The 19,066-nt window shown below is 40.0% G+C and overlaps 4 protein-coding genes and 1 pseudogene across 5 annotated transcripts in view; 2 read left to right on the top strand and 3 right to left on the bottom strand.

Moving 5' to 3' along the window:
* Positions 1-1,976, bottom strand: part of LOC111330396 (transmembrane 9 superfamily member 1-like) — a 33,987-nt pseudogene extending 32,011 nt beyond the window's left edge. The window contains exons 1-2 of the transcript XR_015996336.1: positions 1,907-1,976; positions 334-405 (exon numbers count right to left, since the gene is read on the bottom strand). The product of XR_015996336.1 is annotated as a transmembrane 9 superfamily member 1-like (transcript). The remainder of the gene's footprint in view (positions 1-333; positions 406-1,906) is intronic.
* Positions 1-19,066, top strand: part of LOC111345368 (uncharacterized) — a 234,642-nt gene that overhangs the window by 41,666 nt on the left and 173,910 nt on the right. The gene's annotated exons all lie outside the window — the stretch shown is intronic.
* The window catches only part of LOC111331676 (uncharacterized), a 27,841-nt gene extending 8,775 nt beyond the window's left edge, over positions 1-19,066 (bottom strand). Inside the window, exon 1 of the mRNA XM_088747873.1 lies at positions 19,048-19,066. The gene's annotated coding sequence lies outside the window, so the exon portion shown is untranslated. The remainder of the gene's footprint in view (positions 1-19,047) is intronic.
* On the top strand, positions 2,433-6,636 carry LOC111336461 (uncharacterized). Its single transcript, XM_088747874.1, has 2 exons — positions 2,433-4,432; positions 4,973-6,636. Exons 1-2 carry the CDS (start codon positions 3,324-3,326, stop codon positions 5,790-5,792), a joined length of 1,929 nt encoding a protein of 642 aa, XP_088604000.1. The 5' UTR covers positions 2,433-3,323; the 3' UTR covers positions 5,793-6,636.
* Positions 6,265-8,071, bottom strand: LOC148739954 (uncharacterized). The gene is made up of 3 exons (XM_088747875.1): positions 7,755-8,071; positions 7,359-7,457; positions 6,265-6,846 (listed from the first exon to the last, which is right to left on the bottom strand). Exons 1-3 carry the CDS (start codon positions 7,884-7,886, stop codon positions 6,556-6,558), a joined length of 522 nt encoding a protein of 173 aa, XP_088604001.1. The 5' UTR covers positions 7,887-8,071; the 3' UTR covers positions 6,265-6,555.

The raw sequence follows: 19,066 nt of genomic DNA, 5'->3' as shown, positions 1-19,066 counted from the left end.
AAGATGTTTTTAAACAGGGATACCAGGTAGAGGTAGATTTGTGATAACTCCAGTATGTCATCCATTTCTTTATCATCAGATATGTTATACTTTGCAAAATCACTCTTGAGCACTCTCATCTAATGAGAACAATGAGCAATTCAATGAAAATATCTCAAAGATGATCATACTAATAGTCCATCAACTTGCTGCTTGATCCAGGAACCTGTAGGTTGCAAACCTAGCACCACATCTTCTCCCTAGTCACTATGGCGATCCATGTGGTTGCAGCTTGCTTACCATTTACATTATCTACTTGCAAACCTAAGACATTCAAAGTAGTTTTTAGCTTACCAGAATGATAAATAGAAATCCTATCAACAGGAAGACCAGCACCACAGAGTTGATAATTGACAGCCAGTGAATCTGAAAATAAAATGGTAATAATAAACTTACGAAAAACAGTTCCCCTTGTACTGTACAATTTATTACATTTTTGGCTTTCAGTCTCAAGTCTTAGAAATGTGAGATTTACTACGTTTATTATATGGGAGACAGAAAATGCATGTACTAAGAAAATGTGAACAAGTTCTATAAGCTGCAAACTAAGGAAGAATGTACAGATTCAAAAAGGAGAATACTATGATGACAAAAGCATGGGGTTGATGTCTGCTTCTTGAGTATAATCAGAACACAGGGATCCCAAAATTACTTTTTCAAGTCTCTTAACACAAGTTTACAGTATTCTGATGGAAGTTCAGATGCTTCCCATCCAAATGGATAATTCAACACGCCATTTTTCCTTTTATTCTTTGTCCTTGGATTTAGATGAACTGAAATAAAGTCAAGAGGCTAGTATCCAGCTCTAACTTGCTTCAACAGATTTGGTAATTAAAAGATCTTTATTATCAAAAAATTACACCACAGAACTGTGGGCCATATAGAGTTGGGAAAAATTGGCGAGACTCTAGTTGACCCCTTTACACCCTAACATCAGTATGTATATTCTTCATACTGTTCAACAACCTCCTGGTTAGCTCAATTGATGACGTCAGCAAAGAAATGCCTCGCGAAAAAAAGTTTTTCTCATTAGTGAATTTAGCATTTTTCATTAAAAAAAAAGGAAAAAACTTCCGCAAAAATGTTAAACTAGACATGACAAAAAGTGAACAATCCGATGAAGATCTGCCTTCTTTTTCTTAGGGAATGGATTTTTTAACTCCAGAGAAAGAACCCAGAGAAAGAGAAAACAAAACAATCCACGCTGGTTTCATCTCGTTTCGCAACTCTAACTTCATTTCCAAGCATGAATTCACCTGTCAGTTTTGGACCAATCTGAGACAAGATCATTGAAGCATAATGAAGTACTTTTCTGAAACAAAATAAACAATGCCCTTTATACATAAACCACAGCGTTGAAAGTGTTATAAAACAATTTGTTTATGTGTTAGCTGTGCATTCATCAAGACTTGAAGCACTTGGGAAGTTTGGAGAGCACTTAGGCATCTTTCGTGCTCTCCAAACATCCCGTGTGCTTCAAGTCTCAACAAACGCATGCTAATGCACGAACAAATTGTTATTATAACATAGCTTGTAAATTCGTGCAATAAAATTCAATAGCGCGAGCGTGCTTCAATTTTCCATTGTGCACGCTGGTGACATCAGCAAACAAATGCCTTGACAAAAAAATTTTCTTCTCACGAGTGACTTCAGCATTTTTCAGTTAAAAAACGGGAAAAACTTCTGCAAAAAAAGTTGAACTAGACATGGCAACGAGCGAACAAGCTGATGAAGATCTGCCTCGTCTTCTTTGGTAGGGGATTTTTTAACTCCCAAGAAAGAACACAGAGAAAGGGAAAACAAAACAATCAATGCTGGTTTCATCTCGTTTCGCAACTCTTAACTTCATTTCCACGTAAGAATTCACCTGTCAATTTTTGACCAATCTGAGACAAGGTCATTGAAGCATAGTGAAATGATACTTTTCTGAAAAAAAAAATAATAATAACGCATTGAAGCGTAGGAGAGGGAATTTCTGCCCTTTATAACAACAACAACAACAACATTTAACTTAATTTTTTAAAATTAAAGAAATAAAGGCCTTTGTGGCCTGCAGTTAGCAAAGCTATTCTAGGTGGGCTACCTAAACAGACTCTGTATAGGCTCTCTCACTCACTCACTCACTCACTCACTCACGCACACGCACACACACACGCACACACACACACACACACACACACGCGCGCGCGCGCGCGCACGCACGCATCTTTCGTGCATTCCAAACTTCCCGCGTTCTCCATATCTCGATGAACGCACGCTGAACTATGAACCAATCATTACGTAAAAAATACCTGTAATGATCCCAAGAGCAATAAAGTATCCAAACAAACAGATTTAACTCAACTAGTTTCATCGCAAACGTAACATGGCCGCCGCTGCAAATTTCCCTTTCGTAAACGGTCGTTGCCATTTGAAACGGTCGATGCCATTTCTCGGAACGGTCGTTGCCATTGAAAACGGTCGATGCCATTTCTCATGACGGTCGATGCCATCGTAAAGGTCGATGCCAAGAAGGAACCGATATTTCCGACTCTCTCCGACGACATGCGTGACAATTAGAGCAATGCAGACTAGCTTTCCCACAAACCATCGCGATTTTTATCAAATCAAAATGGCGGACAAACCCGACAATTTTCTCAAAGATCTAATATCTTCAGCTATAAAAGAAGTCGAATCGAAAAGAAAATCTTTTGAATCGACCCAAATTACAAAGGAGAGTTTTCTGGCTTCGCTTCCAGATGATTCATTTTACTACCTGAAGGCAATTTCAGGAAATGGAGAAAAGTTCAAAGTGCACTTTTTGACCGAAGATATAACGAAAGAAAACCTGGAGCAATGGATATCCGAATATGAAGTGATAAACAGCATCTCAGTGAAGTTAAAGACAAAGAAGGCACCAACAAGCGGCTATGTGTTGCAAAACTACTATAGATGCCAACACAACACTCGCAACTGGAGTCCAAGTAAAGATCCACAGCAGAAATTGTACTTGAATCCATCTGCCAGAGTAAAGAACACCAATTGCCCCTTTCAGATGATAGTCAAAATAGACAGCGAGGGATGTTGTTCTGTGGACATAGAGTGGGACCACAACCATTCACTTGAAACTTTGGAGACCTCTAATTTCCGTGACCTTTCTCCTGAGTGCACAGAAAGGGTTTTGAAGCTGTTTGAAAGTGCATGGGCATACACCAGCAACCGCAAGGCAACAGTACTTGAAAGAACTCAAAGAATCATGTCAGGATGAATTGGAATTTCACAGGAAAAAGGCCAATCGGGCAGTTATGCCAAGAAAAAGGGACTTTAGTTACCTCTACACGCAATTTGGTAAGGATAGGTATGGTGGACAGGGCGTTATGATGTTTGAAAGACTTGCCGAAAGGCTTGAACAATACAAGAAAGACAACCCTGAAGCTACTACTTGTTACCAGATATATGAAGGTGATAATACGCCTCTTATAATTGCTATTGTAACACCTCTCATGAACCGTGTACACAAGGAAGTGCAGCAGTCTGGTGAGATGGTTTTTGTTGATGCTACTTCTAATACAGAAGAGCACAATCTTAAAGTGTTTTTAATGTGCACAAACAATGTGTCTGGAGCACTTCCACTTGGCATCTTGATCACCAGTGATGAGCAGGAGCGTACACTTAAACAGGGCTTTGAAATGTTTCGGTCCTGTTTACCAGAGTATGCATTCAATGATCGTGGTCGGGAACAAGGCCCCCAAGCCATCCTTACAGACAACTGTAAAGAGGAAAGAAATGCTCTGAAGTCTGTTTGGCCAACATCTGTTTTACTTCTTTGCATCTTCCACATGCTCCAACAACTTTGGAGATGGCTTCACGAGAGCAAGAACAGTATCAGCCAAGCAGATAGACCCTATTTTCTCACCCTTTTCAAGAGGTCCTTGTATGCCGAGACAAAACAAGATTTTGAGAACTGCTTCAGTGAACTTTTGAATGATGGCCGTTGCAAGAAATACCCAGATCTAGTCAGCTATTTGCAAAATCTATACAATGACAAAGAATCTTTTGCTCTATGCTTTAGAACTGAACTGCTTGTTAGAGGTAACCACACCAACAATTTTGCTGAGGCTCAGTTTTTGGTTCTTAAGGATGTAATTCTGCAGCGCACTAAAGAGTACAATGTTGTTGGGCTTCTAGACAAGCTGACTATTGATTTAGAAGATCACTACAAGAATAAGCTCCTTAGTATTGCTGATGGGAGTTTTGATGGCGTGTACAGACATCGTTTCTTTGGCAAAGGGAAAAACGGAAGCACAGGGTTTAAAGTCCCCGATAAAAAAGATCTTGATGCCTACCTCTCAACTGTGGAGAACTTTGGCAATAATGTATTCAAAGTTGGAAGCTCTTCAGATAGCAGTCACAGGTCAGTAGTGTTTTTTCTTAGCCGTCACAATAGCATAATGCTCTGATGGTACAAGAGGGCATGTGTGGGTGGGCATTATTTTCCTATCTTTCCCCCACTGTCTGATTCAAATTATCTTGATAGGGGAAGCAGTGCAGGGGGGGGGGGGAGGGGGCAGTGTTTCTAGGCTCCTCCCCTTTGGAGCAAAAATACGTAAAACATAGGGACATAACATGCATAACATATGAGATACATGTAATTCCTGCAGTTCATCCATATGCTGCATTCCAAGGATGTTGATTTAGCATAAGGAAGACCAAAACATGAGTAATATATTGTCCAGGGGGTGGGGTACCTTTAGTAATTTCCCTTCTTGGCAGGGTGTTGAGTTTTTTATAGCAGAGTAAGAGCAAGTCCTTACTCTGCTGTTAGGAATATTTCTATTAATATCTTAGTGGATCAACCAGTTGAAGGTCTAGAATGTATCTATTACAGATTGAAAAAACAAAAATTCCAGTTGTATTGAGATATTTATGAATTGTCTCATTGGTTCTTTGTCAGTTATACAGTGGACATGACTCTTGGGATATGTACCTGCACGGTTGGTAAAAACGGGAGCCCATGCAAACACCAGTATGTCCTGTGGGTGGCAAATCTAGCAGACTGCATAAACTTTATTCCAGTCAGTAACCCACATGAGAGGCAGAAATTGGCCTGGCTAGCAATAGGAAAGACACTTCCTGTTGCTTGCTATAAGCCATTACGCTCTAGTGATGCTGGACAAACATCACAAACTGATGGTTCTAATGGTTTTGTAACAGAGGCATCCACTAGTATGGAAACAGCACAACAAGGGCCAAACTGCTCAACTGCTGAACTAATTCAGAGCAATGATGATGAGGATGAACATTCCACTGAACCAACTCAGAGCAATGATGATGATGAGGATGATTCCATTGCAAATGCTGAACAATTGTTGAGAAACTCTTGTGAAAAAATAATTCAAAAGCTCCAAAGCTCAAGAGACCTTAATTTGGCTAAAGGTGTAATCAGGTTTGCAAAAAGGGTAACATCCTTAACCGCTGCTAGATCTATGCATTCTAATTTGGCAAGCGCTCTTTTTTCTTTCGGGTCCAGTGAGGTGAAAAAAACCGGAAATGGAAAAAAGATCCGAGTCCAGCCCAACAGAAAACGAAAGTGTGGTAGTGGAAGCCATCAGGTTGTATCAAAAGGGCGACCAGTACAACTACAAGAACCAACCTCCAAGAGGAAGCGCACCCATGACTTGGCTAAAGCAGTACAAACAAACACTAAAAGTAGTAAGAAGTCTGGGTCCCATACTATGAAATCCAAGACAAAGCACATGCAAAGGAAAAAATAGGAAAACAGAGAAATCTTAGTGAATAAACAATGGAATGTTTGCATAATGTTTAACATAGAGGGAAATTCACTTAAGGCAAATTGCCTAGATTAAAAACCTCTCTCCTTGGATCTGCCCCTGAACAACAAGGTTATTAAAAAGATTGAGGTTTTGACATTGTAAATAAGTTTTAATTCATTCTTTCCTGTTAAAGTCTAACACAACATTTGTAATGATTTAAAATTTGGTTTGAACAGTAACATGATGTACATGTGCCAGAACTTATGGATTCTTCCATGGGTTCAGATAATTGGTACAATGCCATACAACCGTATAGTACCTTGTGGGTATGAAGGTTTGTTTGCTGATATCCTGATTGAGGAAAATTATAAGCAAAATTCAGCCATTGATTCACATGGGGCGCTAACTAATACTCAGGTAAATTAAGGCCTGGGCCTCCAGTTATTTCACCCAAAAAGTGGGGGGGGGGGGGTGGTCTATCTGAAGATTAAGCTGTACAAACGTAAAACTTTGAAAAGATTGAAGGTTTGAAATTGTAAATAAGTTTTCATTCATTCTTTCTTGTTAAAGTCTAACACAACATTGTAATGATTTAAAATTTGGTTTGAACAGTAACATGATGTACATGTGCTGCAATGACCACAATTAATTTCAAAAATCGATAATAATAATTTAAAAACAAAAACAATTATGTATTATAGATTGATCCAATATTCCTTTCAAATCATCTCCAGTTAAAATCACTAAATGCAGGATAGGTTAATTAAGCATGTGACTTTTGGTGTCTTATAAGATTTCGTTTCTCTGCAAAAGTCTTTTGACAATGATCACACTTGTTGCTGTCTTTATGTTTCTTGTCTTTATGCCTCTTTAGCTTTTGCTCATGGTCAAACGATTCATTGCATTCCTCGCAAATGCACTCATGACAACCTTTCTGGTGGTATTTGAAGTCCTTCTCCCTTGTGAACTGGGTGCTGCAGGTTGGACATTTGTTTATCTCTGCTATTCCCATATCAAGGTCTTCCCTCAAGCTCTGTGCTTTATCTTTCCAGTCCTATGAAGATCATAGCATTATATTTTAAAAGGGGGGAAATATATTAGGGAACAATCGTGTATTTTTGATCCCCCCTATTTTTTATATAAACTAGATTGCAAAGACAGTTTTGTTCACCCTCTATCATAATTTTTTGAGGATAATACCCCCTTGCCTCCCCCCCTTTCCTCAAAACCTGGATCCGCCACATGTAGGTTATTTCTAATTAAAATTTAGGTTAAATTAATTGGTACATTATAATGGGCCTTGCTATCCCCAAGGTATATTTAAGAGTTCTGTCTGGAAAAATAACAAGTCTGAACATTATATTACAAAATTGACATTGAGCTTGAGGTCCCAGCTTGATTCAAGATCAACATTCATAACCTAAAATACTTTTAATTGGAAAGTTTGACGAGAACATTTACACTCTCGGTCCTTACAAAGTTAGCCACGTAAACCACACAGCAGTCCACTGAAATGGGGCAGGGTTAATACACAAACATTCACAATGTTAGAAGTTTATAACTAACCTTTCGTCTGTCTGTCGGCAATTTCTTCCACATATTGCCAACCACTTTGGAAACCTGCCCGATTCCCGCCCCCTTTCCAAGTTGTTCCTTGACATCTGGCTGTGGAATGATACAAAGTACGAGGAAACTATATCAGCTTATATCGAATGTAATTTCAAGGCCTACAAGAATAATGAATACAAGTGCAACACTTACAGATAAGATATTTGTTAATGACATAAACGAAAATTTTAGATGCGGTTTATTTTTCACTGATATTTCTGATCACTTAATCTTAATCACTTGTAATCGGATGTAAAGGATGTAAGGGAAACAACATGTTTTAGACTATTTGAACAAGCACTTTATCCAGGCTGAAAATGATTGAATATTTCGGGAAATACAAAACAAACTCACCGCAACTGACTGCATAAAGGAGTTCCACCCCGTTGGCTTCTTAACTGATTTTTTTTTTGTTTCTGCACAAGAAGAATGGGTTCGTTCTGTTTCAGCTGGCTCAACTCTCGCGCACGTGGATTGCTCCGCCATCTTATAAGCAACACTGCCCGGAAGTGACGTCCGAGCGTGCCAACAGCGTACGAGCTATTCACGAGGGCTGTCGTCTGCTCGGCTAGTTTGAGAAATGGCATCGACCGTTTTCAATGGCAACGACCGTTCCGAGAAATGGCATCGACCGTTTCAAATGGCAACGACCGTTTACGAAAGGGAAATTCGCGCCGCCGCTATCAAAAGCACATGGTTTTCTCCTATCCTAGCATACTTAGCGGACTAATACATTACAATACCAAATCATACTTTACAAGTATTGAATCCAATAAAAACCAGAAACAGGATATTTAACGGAAGAGCTAGGTTTATATATTTAACCTTACTATTGAAGTTGCCTCTGTCAGTATCCTTATCCAATTCGCTGTTAGCGCCACCTTCGAAGTTATGTTCACGGACATTCTTTATTTTTTCAGCAAGTGAGGTGTTCGTCTCAGCATCATAGTTTGCTGTTAAATTGGCTATCACATTTTTGCCAGTATTTTCGTAGTTTGATTCCACATATGGCTCATTTGTTATCTCGTGAGAACTAGTATAGATGGACTTTCCACATTTGGCTAGCTTTCAAGCAATGAAGTTCGTCGACTAGCCCATTCCTAAAACACTCGACATCAATTAGCATGGGCCTACCACGAACAGCGTGCGCGTTTGCATGTGGGATGAGCTTCTAAGACAGGAATCTTTGCAATGCGGTCTTCACAAATCACAGCAGTCTGTAAATTACGCTGTTTACGAAGAGCGAGCTCACCATAGCACTACTCCTCGCACTCTTATCCCCCAGTTTCCGCGGTGTACACAAGGAACGCCTGGGACCATGACCCCCCTTTTGGCGACCAAAACGGCTTGTATTTTCACACTGGGGCTTTCCCATGGAAGCCCGAGTAAAAGTTGCAAGCGGGACCTTTCCCAAGGCTTACGAGGCAAATGCACTGTCCAGAATTCAGAATGGAAAGTACGCATTGAAAGAGAGGAAGAAAAATCAAATTCATGATATTGAACAGTTGTTAAATACCGTGGAAGATCATACACGTAAAGCTGTTCAAATGACCATCGAGTGACATTGTGAAATTTGGTCACTATTTCATTGTGAAATTAAAAAGGTTTACACCTCCTGTGACAAAAGTGGGGATAGTTAGGAGATATTTTGTTATAAATTACCCTTGAGAATGCTAACCCTCACTCGTATCAGTTGCATTGGACATTGTCAAGAAGACTCCATGTATTAATGATCTATACCTCTTTGGTCAGGATAAAAGTGTACCAGTACGTTTTTTATTCTTTGTTGTAGACTAAGTAGATTTTCTTTCCTCTGGAATCAGGGAGGTTAAGATTTCAAGGCATCTAATTTTCCTAAACTCTTTGAGTACATTAATACTGCACTGTACTTTGAAAGGATTCGTCAATTTGGAACTATTGTCCAGGCAGGGGGGGGGGGTGGGGGTTATAAGAGGCATTGTCAGTAAAAATCAGATATGATCATCAAAATCGCGGACACAGCCAAAAAATCGATTTTGGGATAGTTTTTGGTTTACCGGTAACCCTTGTTTGAAGTTTGCTTATTTTCGAGATTTGCAGCAGCCGCCATATTGAAGTTTCAATTAACTTGACCATCAAGAGACAATTGATCGCATGTCGAAAAGTACATTTGAAGTTAAAACATGATAAGCTAAGTTAAGATAAGACTTAGTTTCTCTTTCTTATCTTGGAAATCAATTCAATTAGTGGTAGACTCTGGCAGATGTTTGCTTGTTGTCTATTTGTTCACACAAGATATTTGGTGACTACTGTACCACAAAGTTGCGTTTTGTTCATACCTTCGGTTTCGGTTGCAAATCTACCTTCTGGGCATTTCAATTGTTACTTTAACTTTTCAGAATGTATTATCTACGAAAACTCTTTGCCATGACAAGCACCGCGATCTAATAAATAATTTAGACTAGGTAGCGTGTGAAACAACCTGTGCAAATATGATGTATCCGTCGGCAGACTGTCGGCGCGTTTGTCTAAAGAACAGTATCACTAGCATGAGGAAGTACGCTGATTCAAATCTTATTTATACTTTAAAAAGCAAGATTTTTCCAAGTTTTATTCATTTAGCAACGTTTGCAATGTTTGTGTGGACGTAATCGTACGTATCCTACTCTCCAGTAACAGTTGCTTTTTTTTTGTCTGCCTGCGTGACACTGTAAAGCGTGAATTCTGGAGCTCTCAATTTCAATTTTCTTTGATAACTTTTCAGAAAATTGTCTTATCACATTGCGTCATTAAAACAATAAATCGTTCTCAAGCATCGCTTGTACGTTTTCATTGTTGGTCGGGGAGAATGTGGACCAAATCGAAGATCTAAAACTCAATCTTGTCAGGTACTCCCCCTCGTATCTTGCTACAAGAGTATTACATGCCATAAAAAATTGTTGAAGTTTAGTGGATGTGACACGGAAATTGAGCTTATTCTAGCAAGGAGTGCCTGTTTCAGAACATTAGTAAACTATCGGGACATGATGGCACATTAAAGCAAAAAGCGGAGTGAGGCTGTACATTGTTATAGTCGAAACTTATATTGGAAGCCACTGAAAATTCGTTCTAGTTGGTTCAGGTAAACAAATTATTTATGTGTTGAACATTTCTAGCATTTATGCCAGAGTCATACAAACATGAGAACAACTGGCAAAAACGTAAAACATTTTGACATTGGCTATTAAAATTAAACTGTGCTGGAAAATAGGGAAAAGTATGTTTTTACAGAAAGTCATTAGAGAATTGCGATCGGCTAACTTAATTATAGTAAAACTTTAAAACGTTTTCTGGCTAAAAGTATTACTAACAAAAAGCACAAGTGATAAAAGTGATAAAAGACGTATGGAATGATCGAAGACTGCAGTTTAGGCAATGAATCGCTTATTTTTTTAATAATATTCTAGTCAATAGGCAAGTTTATATCATATTTTCTTTTGCAATTACTTTGTTGGTTTAAGAAGGTACGTTCTAAATTCGACCATGTACACTTAAGAACGCAAACAAATTTTCCACTTTGCGGGAGTCTCGAGTTAAACGTGGATGAAATTTAGACAGAGGAGGAAAAAGCCATTGATAGAGCGAATATCACAAGTTGTTGGGGAGTGTTAGGGTGCAAGAAAGTGGCAGCAGTCTGATTGAACGACTTAAGAAGACAATTGAGAGGCAAAATAAACATTTTAAAAAAATGGCTGGTTACGGTTTTCGGCTCTTTTTGGTTGGTACACTTTGATGTTGTAGTAGTACAACGCTTTGCCCGTTCAAGCGTCGATAATGTTACACAAATTCCCAGACACTGTAGAACACATGATGGCCATGTTCTTGTCATGGCAATGGTTACTATAACAATATTTTATGAAATTCCAATGGAACAAATAAGTGAGGTTCTGCAAAAGTTATTTGCGCACGTGCGAAAAAAAAAATAATAATAAGGCCATCTGCTAAACAATACTTCCATAATATCCCTTTCTTGTTTTCTGATGAAGAGTAGCTCTAATTTTTTCTATGGAAAAGTCTCCTTGAGAATCTAATTTATCTAACACTAAGGGTGTTTTTAGGTTACAGTATTGCAAGGTAATTTATTGTCAGAAAACGGCCACCAAGGATTGAATATCGTTGATACCATAATCTACGGTAGTATCAACTGATAAAAAGGATATCAGTTTTGAAATTTGTTCAAACGGTATCCAAACTTTAGATACTGGAATGTGCTGAGAACCAGTGCAAGCCACGAAGCTTGATGAGAAGAGTCTATTTATCCATATAGCTGTTTCAGTGATAGAATTTTGTGCCCCAAAGGGCACATTACCCCAACGCGGGTGGTTGAACCGTTTTGGATAGAGGTTTGTACCCGGCCGTGTCCCCTTTCACCCGTGTTCGGATCATGTCGTGGGAAGTTGAAACACATATGAAACTGAAGTGCATTTCATGGGAGAGAACTCGGAAAATTGTCATCCGTGCAAAATACGATGCTCATGCTTGGCACCCAATTTTTCTTTTTTATTCGATTTGCTCTTTTTTTTTTCATAGAAGCGAATTTGGCTGTTTTATATAAGCTATTCAAACGTTATTAGTTTAAGCATATCAAGCAATTGAATATTATTCAAACGCTATTAGTATCAAGCAATTAATTCGCCTCACAAGAGGTAAACTTTATTTCCAGTTTGTAACATTACGTGACCTAACTAATGTCAGATCAAGAGCCATGCAACGCCTCAAAGAATGTTCGATTAATGGAAAAGACTTGACGATAGAGTGTGGGCTCTTATGGTAAACCGTAACAGTAAGAAAATAAATGGGTGTAGATGGAAAGGAATTTGCTTCATGGTGAGTTATTTTTGTTCAAATTCAAATGCCAAAAAAAATCATCTACGTGTCCACGTCAATAAATAATTAGGAATGTTGCTCATTACATGGTGTTCTTGTTGCTTGTCGAGAGATAGGTTGCCTACCTGAGCAAGTCAACCAAAAAGCAAATCTTTGAGACTACAACATTTAACTTTAGAACGCCACTATGTCTAAAAAAGAAAATTTGGGTTCATTCTTTGCACGCAATTAACATGTGGGTCTTTTTACAACTTACCTCTCCTAACATTAAAAAGAGTGCAGTCACGGCTTCGATGATGCCTGTTATTTGATTGCGTGACAAAACAGATAACTGATCGAACCGCGTTGAACGGTCCTCGATTGTTGCAATGTATCATGTGTTTTTATGTCTGCCAGCGCAACACCGAAAAGTGTTCTGATAGGAAACACCGCCAACATGAGGGCGACTTACTCGGCAAAGGTCGCTTGCGAAAAGGAGAAAACAGAACTTACAACGAAACAAACAAACATGTCATGACGAGCCAAACATGTAAAGACAAGGTTAAGAGGTGAGTCAGCAGATTTTGTAAACGTTTCTCGACGCGTTCCTGTTATGTGTACCTCTGCATTTTGCTCTGATGCATATTGAATTTACTCAATTGATTTTGCTTCGCCTAACAGTTCAGAGGAGCTTCACATTAGAAACTTTTAACCGCAAACGTGTGCTACGGCGGCAATCTCTGAAGTGTGTATACCTCAAATTGGCGGATATTGAAAATTGGCTTACTTCAGGAATGTCTTGTTGTACAGATACAAGGGATCCCAGGGAAATAAATCGGTGGAAAGTCGAGGCTATCTTTGAGCATGGCTCAGGAGATTTCCTGGTCGGTTTCATTGAGTACCGTGGGCATCTTTGGCACGTTTGTTTGAAATACTAACGAATCCATTTTAGAGCAGCTGTAGGTGCACTTGAAAAAAAATTATATTTTATTTTTAAGGAAAGGTTATGAGTTGGTTTTGCTGCCAATCAATTTCAGAATCACCAGAAGACTAGGCTTAATGTGAAACTACTTTAAAACTTGCGATGAACTGACTCGACAGCGCCACGAATTAAGCCAGCTTTTAAGGTGTTGTTAAAGAAAATGCCGTAAACCGTTTCAAGTAGATTTCTCCTATACAAGCGAGAACTTTAACAAACGAACATTGCTGTAATATATATTGGACTGAAGCCTACCAATGGACAAAGTATGAGTGAAATTGAATTTTAAGCTGTGTCCGCGATTTCTTTGATTTTTACCGGCACTTAGTCATAACTCCCTTAATGGGTACGTGCGGCCCCATCCTCGGAGACCCAGGGGCTGAGTCGATTTCAAGTTGGAGCATGAAGAGCCCCTGGGGACATTGTCTTACAAGGCTCGTTCCAAACGGTCGCAGTCGTTCTGCCGTCTGATTGGTGCCAGAAAATCTTTGTGTTTTTCTGCCCAATCAGAGTGAAGTGTGCTTTAGATTCCTTTCGTGTGTTTTAACACGGATATATACTAGTTGCTCAGTTGCTCGCTATGTTTGTTTGCACCTTGCGACGGAGATTTGCTTGAGGTGAAAATTTCAGTCTCAGCACACAATGTAAGAGAAATCGATCAGATTGTCTGCGAAAATCTAATACTTTCGCAGGTATCACTAGAGAACGTGTTTTAAAGTTTACGAGGTTTGTATACAACACGATGGTTGCAGTCATTAATATGTCCTTTAAACGTTAAACAAAATTTAAGCTTAGTTCTTTCTAGATTTTTTGCATAATTTGCTGTGACTGAAACTTTGCCAATCCCGTAAAGTTATTTCGTCGCACGGGCCACGCAGGTATGTCGAGCAACTGGCGCTTTCGCCTACGTAGCTTTCTGCTTTCTGTGCGCGCCAAAATCTAATCTTAGTAGTAAAGTCGTTCACAATACGGCCAAGGTTGCAGAGAACGTTAAGTTCGTGGACGACCTCCAGCAAGTGCTAAGGAAAAGCTTAGCTGTGTTTCCGGTTAACTAATTAAAATCTGAACAAAAACTTATTAACGAGAACATCGTGGGAAGGAGAGATGTTTTAGGGCAGTTACCGAAGGGGTCTGGAAAGAGTTTAATCTTTCAACTGCTGCCTAGAGTGTTGAAATTCTTGGGCTAGGAAGGCCACGGATTCTCTTCTTGTCCCTTGATCATTGTCATTTCACCTCTTCTGTCGATTGTTGAAGACCAAGTTAAATACCTTTGATCATTGGGAATCGATCCCATGCTGTCTTCAATGGGAAAAACTAAACCAAAGACCAAGAAATATTGGATGGAAAGGGCGGGTTTGCTTTATTGCAAATGTCAGCTTAGTAGTACAGGGTCATCTACCCACATCTAATAAGCAAAAGTTTCCACGCTTAGCTTTGCTTTTTTTTCAAGCGAAGATGAGATTAGACTTTGGCACGCACGGAAAGTTGCGCAAGTAACAGTTGCTCGACAAACCTGCGTGACCCGTGTGACGAAATAACTTCACGGGATTGGCAAAGTTTCAGTCACAGCAAATTATGCAAAAAATATATAAAGACTTAAGCTTAAATCTCATGTAACGTTTAAAGCGACATATCAATGACTGCAACCATCGTGTTGTATACAAACCTCGCAAAATTTAAAACACGTTCTCTAATGATAGCTGCGAAAGTATTCAGTATAATTTCCGGTAAGATTTTCGCGGACATGATTGATTTCTCTTACATTGTGTGCTGAGACTGAAACTTTTCACCTAAAGCAAATCTCCGTCGCAAGGTCCAAACAAACATAGCGAGCAACTGAGCTACTAGTATATGTACGTGTAAAAGCACACGAAAGGACTCCAAAGCACACTTCACTCTGATTGGGCAGAAAAACACAACGATTTTCTGGCACCAATCAGATGGCAGAACGACTGCGACCGTTTGGAACTAGTGTTGTGAGACAATGTCCCCAGGGGCTCTTCATGCCCTAACTTGAAATCGACCCACTGTCCCTGGGTCTCCGAGGATGGTGCGGCCCGTCAGGGTATCGTTTCCGGGAATTTTGTCTGAAACAGAGTATTGATTTTTATCACTCTCTCTTAAACAGTCTATCCTACTGAGTGTAGTAAAATACCTAGAGAGTATCCTAGTTTGGCAAATGTGTTAAAAACAGGGTATGGTTTTCGGTTAAATGTAAACAGGGTATCAAAAATCGGACAAACTTTGTTTTACACAGGGTCAGGGTTTGTGGGTCCAGGCCGCACCTCCTCACCCAAGGATATATCGTGTACCCCCTCCCCCCGGGTTGTTGTCCAATCTTTGGGACGACTTCTCGGCTCATGTCTGACATAAGATAATTTTAATTAATCTCTCTATGGTAGGGGGAATTATTTCAACATGTCTTGCTTGAGTTAAAAATGCTTATAGAGGAACTAAAAAGTTGTGGTGTGCTTACGTTTGATATAAACGCATTCTTTCTCTGTGGCCTTTTAGGTTTTCCAACACTTCTTCTTTCTTCGAGTCCTTGTGGGTTCACCTTGGTCCTCATTTCTATACTAAATCTCTGGTAACGCTGATGCCATGAACTTCACGGATTTTCTGATGCAAAGCTCTCTAACCGAATAGACTGCCGGGACCGTTCATCTCTTTGTCAACAGCATCGCGTACATCGAGCACACCCACCCATCCCACCCCAGGGGAGGACATCCACCACACAGTAATCTCGTGCGTGGGAAATTAACGTCTCCTACCCCTAACCCTGCAGGAGACGGGGCCTACGGTTTATTCGTTCACTGCATAACTATGTTTAGGCGATTGATAGACTCCGCACACAAAAAATTTATGCCCCCGTAGGATGCAGATAGCTATGCAAATTAATTCCTAAAGCCTTGAGAGATAAACATCCACAACAAATAGGTTTTTCTTGACGTAAACAGCGACGCCGCCCTTGTTCCTCGTATCAAGTCCTGACCAGTTCCTATCCTTACCTGTAACTTCAATTAACTTATCACCGACGGTGAAGTGATCCTGTCCGCAGAAAGGACCACAAGCAGATCCGATCGCTATGGCTCTTTTCACTCTTAGCATCTAGTCTTTAATCGCAGGTCTACAGAAAGCGTCCATAGCAAAGCGGTCTCGGTTCGCCGACGATACGGTTGGGGCAGGTTCTACAACAGAAATTAAGAGAGGGTGGGACACGTTGAGTAGCCTGGGGTTTAGATCTTGGTTCCGTTTCAAATGACAGGAACTGCTGGATTATCACAAAGCCACACAAGAAATAAGTTAGTGAGAAGTTGTCTGATTGGGTCAGTGAAATAGTTCAATTGGCAGAGTTCCTTCAGGCCACAGACATGCTATGCCGCTTTCATATCGGTGACTTACTTCCAAAGAACACTGCCCGACAGGCAGGATCTACTAGAGCCACTGGAGAATGAAATATCTCAGGTGCTTATTCTGCAATAACTGAACACAGGTGTAATCACTTAAATAAGAACATCTTTGTGCTCCCAGTCCGCCTGGGAGGCCTGTGCCACGGAAACCTTCGACGGGAAGTAAGTCGGAAGTACGTTTCATTAGTCAAAGTGACAGCGCCCCTCGTTAAGCATACCACATCTCAAACACACCAGCTACAAGACGAGCTATTAGTAAGTTGACACAAAACGCAGTCAATCGCGAAAGAGCAGAAGAACTCATAAGCAGGACAGAGAGCATTAGTGCGAGGGAACCACCAGAGATCAGGCCCCCGCCCAGAATGTTATTGTCTCTCGTGACATATACTTACAGTACCCCGTTTATCATTGAGCGCAATACCAATTTGCATGAAACACAGGAGTAACTTTTCCATATGTTGACTCTGTATTTTCGCGAATAGTTCATCGGATTATTCACGCTAAAGATCAGCTTCCTTTCTTTAGAGCATCTAAAACTGCCATTTTACAAAGCAAATTCGATAATGGCCATCGAAAACGCACAAAACGAACTTTGGTACAGTACTATGAATTTGTTCATTGAACCCTTATGCTGGCAAGTGCATGCTGACTCGATGTTCAAGAGCAACGAGGAGAGTCTCTAGCAATGCAATGAATACTTAATTTCACGTCCAGACAACAGAGTGGAATTTCAGATTTAAGGCTTTAAGTCTAGAGGTGTTTTTGATAGTTCACATGCACTCTTGAACCCCCAGCTCGCTATATACACTATCTAAAAAAAGGCTTTTGAAGGAAATTTATGCAAGAAAACTTGCTGGAGTAGACCTTCGGATTCCGTAGACTCATACTATAACTTTTTCTGTGGTAAGTTTCCTTGCTCAAAAACTGTATTGTCTGCCTATTAAAAAAAAAAAAAATCAAGCGAAGCATAGAAAAGCATTGATCTCCAAACGTAGTGCAATAAATCGAACAGAAGTACGGTGCAGTAGTCATTAATTTATCACTTTTGCAAATTTGTGGTATAAAAGTAAAGATGCTAGCTTCTAGCACCAACAATCCTCTTTAGGGGAGGATATTGTCGTGCAGCAAATCGGTTACTTTTATGTTCAAAGCAAATTGAAGGGACAAGAAGTGGACTGAGGAACGATATCCTTTTCACGAAGCCCCCAATAGAGCTGTCTTACATTCCTCTCCAGAAAAACCGTAATCCCCTTTTGGCAGAGGTTGTGATCATCACCTTTTGTCGCGAAACTTATTAGCTCCCATAGGGTTTTGTTTTCTGTTTTGTTTGTGCAGAGTTCAAAGGACGTTTATGATTGACAGTTGGTCACGAGACTTTTAAATTAATTATTCATGTGCTTTCTGATTAAGGACAGCTGTGAATAATGACGATTCATCGAATAAACACGTTAAATAATTATTCGACATAATGGCGCCCAACGTTGGGCAGTGACCTCAACCCTGACGAAGAATGGACGAGAATTTAGCGCGTACCCGTGCCAAACGTGGTGGAAATCGAGGTGTGATAACAAAACTTATGAACGAAGCCGAAGGTCTTATACACGCTGACGAAATAGACGAACAACGTTTAAAGATTATCGCTGATTCATTGAACGAAAAGCTAGCGTTGCTCAAAGCTCTCGATGAAGAAATTATTGAAGGTTGTCATGTCGATGAAATCGCGAACGAAATAGAGTAATCTGAAGATATCAATCTGCGTGTGCAGTTTATGCTACAATCTATTAAGGGAGCCACGATTTCTACGTCTTACGACAAAGGAACCTCCTCAGTAAAGGGAACGAATGGTGAAACTGCTCCTTTTACATCGTTACAATCGACGTCAGTGCTTCAAACGACACGTAGTTGTGAAAATGTGGATTCTGGAAATACTCAAGTCGTTCAAATCGCGGAGAGTTCAACTGGTGATATGAGCCAACCATTTCACGGCAATCACACGCCATCAGCGGTCGCTGGAGTCCATGCATGGCATTCACAGGATATTACAGGTACGAATTTACAGTTATTAAGTAACAGTAACGTTAGCACAGTCATTTCTCCGAATTACGCTAATCCCCTGGCCACTCAACCAAGGGCAAAATTGCCGAAACTAGTTTTGCAGAAACTCAAGGGAGTTGTTACACAATGGCAAGGTCTCTGGGACAGTTACAATAGCTCCCTACACATCAACCCACAACTCACCCAGATCGATAAATTTAATCATCTGCATTCGCTCTTGGAGGGGCAACACAGGCAGCCCAAGCTCACTACTAGAAAAGCGGACGTGACTCTTACCGTGTTGCGCAACGTTTTATATTTATAAAGGTTTGTACGGGATGTTATCGGTTTGCCTTAAAAGAGAGAAAAAATGTCTTGTTTTGAAATAAAATGGGCTTACCTTATTGCCTTGTTGTTTT

This window comes from Stylophora pistillata, chromosome 2, assembly GCF_964205215.1.
Source record: "Stylophora pistillata chromosome 2, jaStyPist1.2, whole genome shotgun sequence".
NCBI lineage: Eukaryota > Metazoa > Cnidaria > Anthozoa > Scleractinia > Pocilloporidae > Stylophora > Stylophora pistillata.
This window is presented reverse-complemented; position numbering and strand designations above follow the sequence as displayed.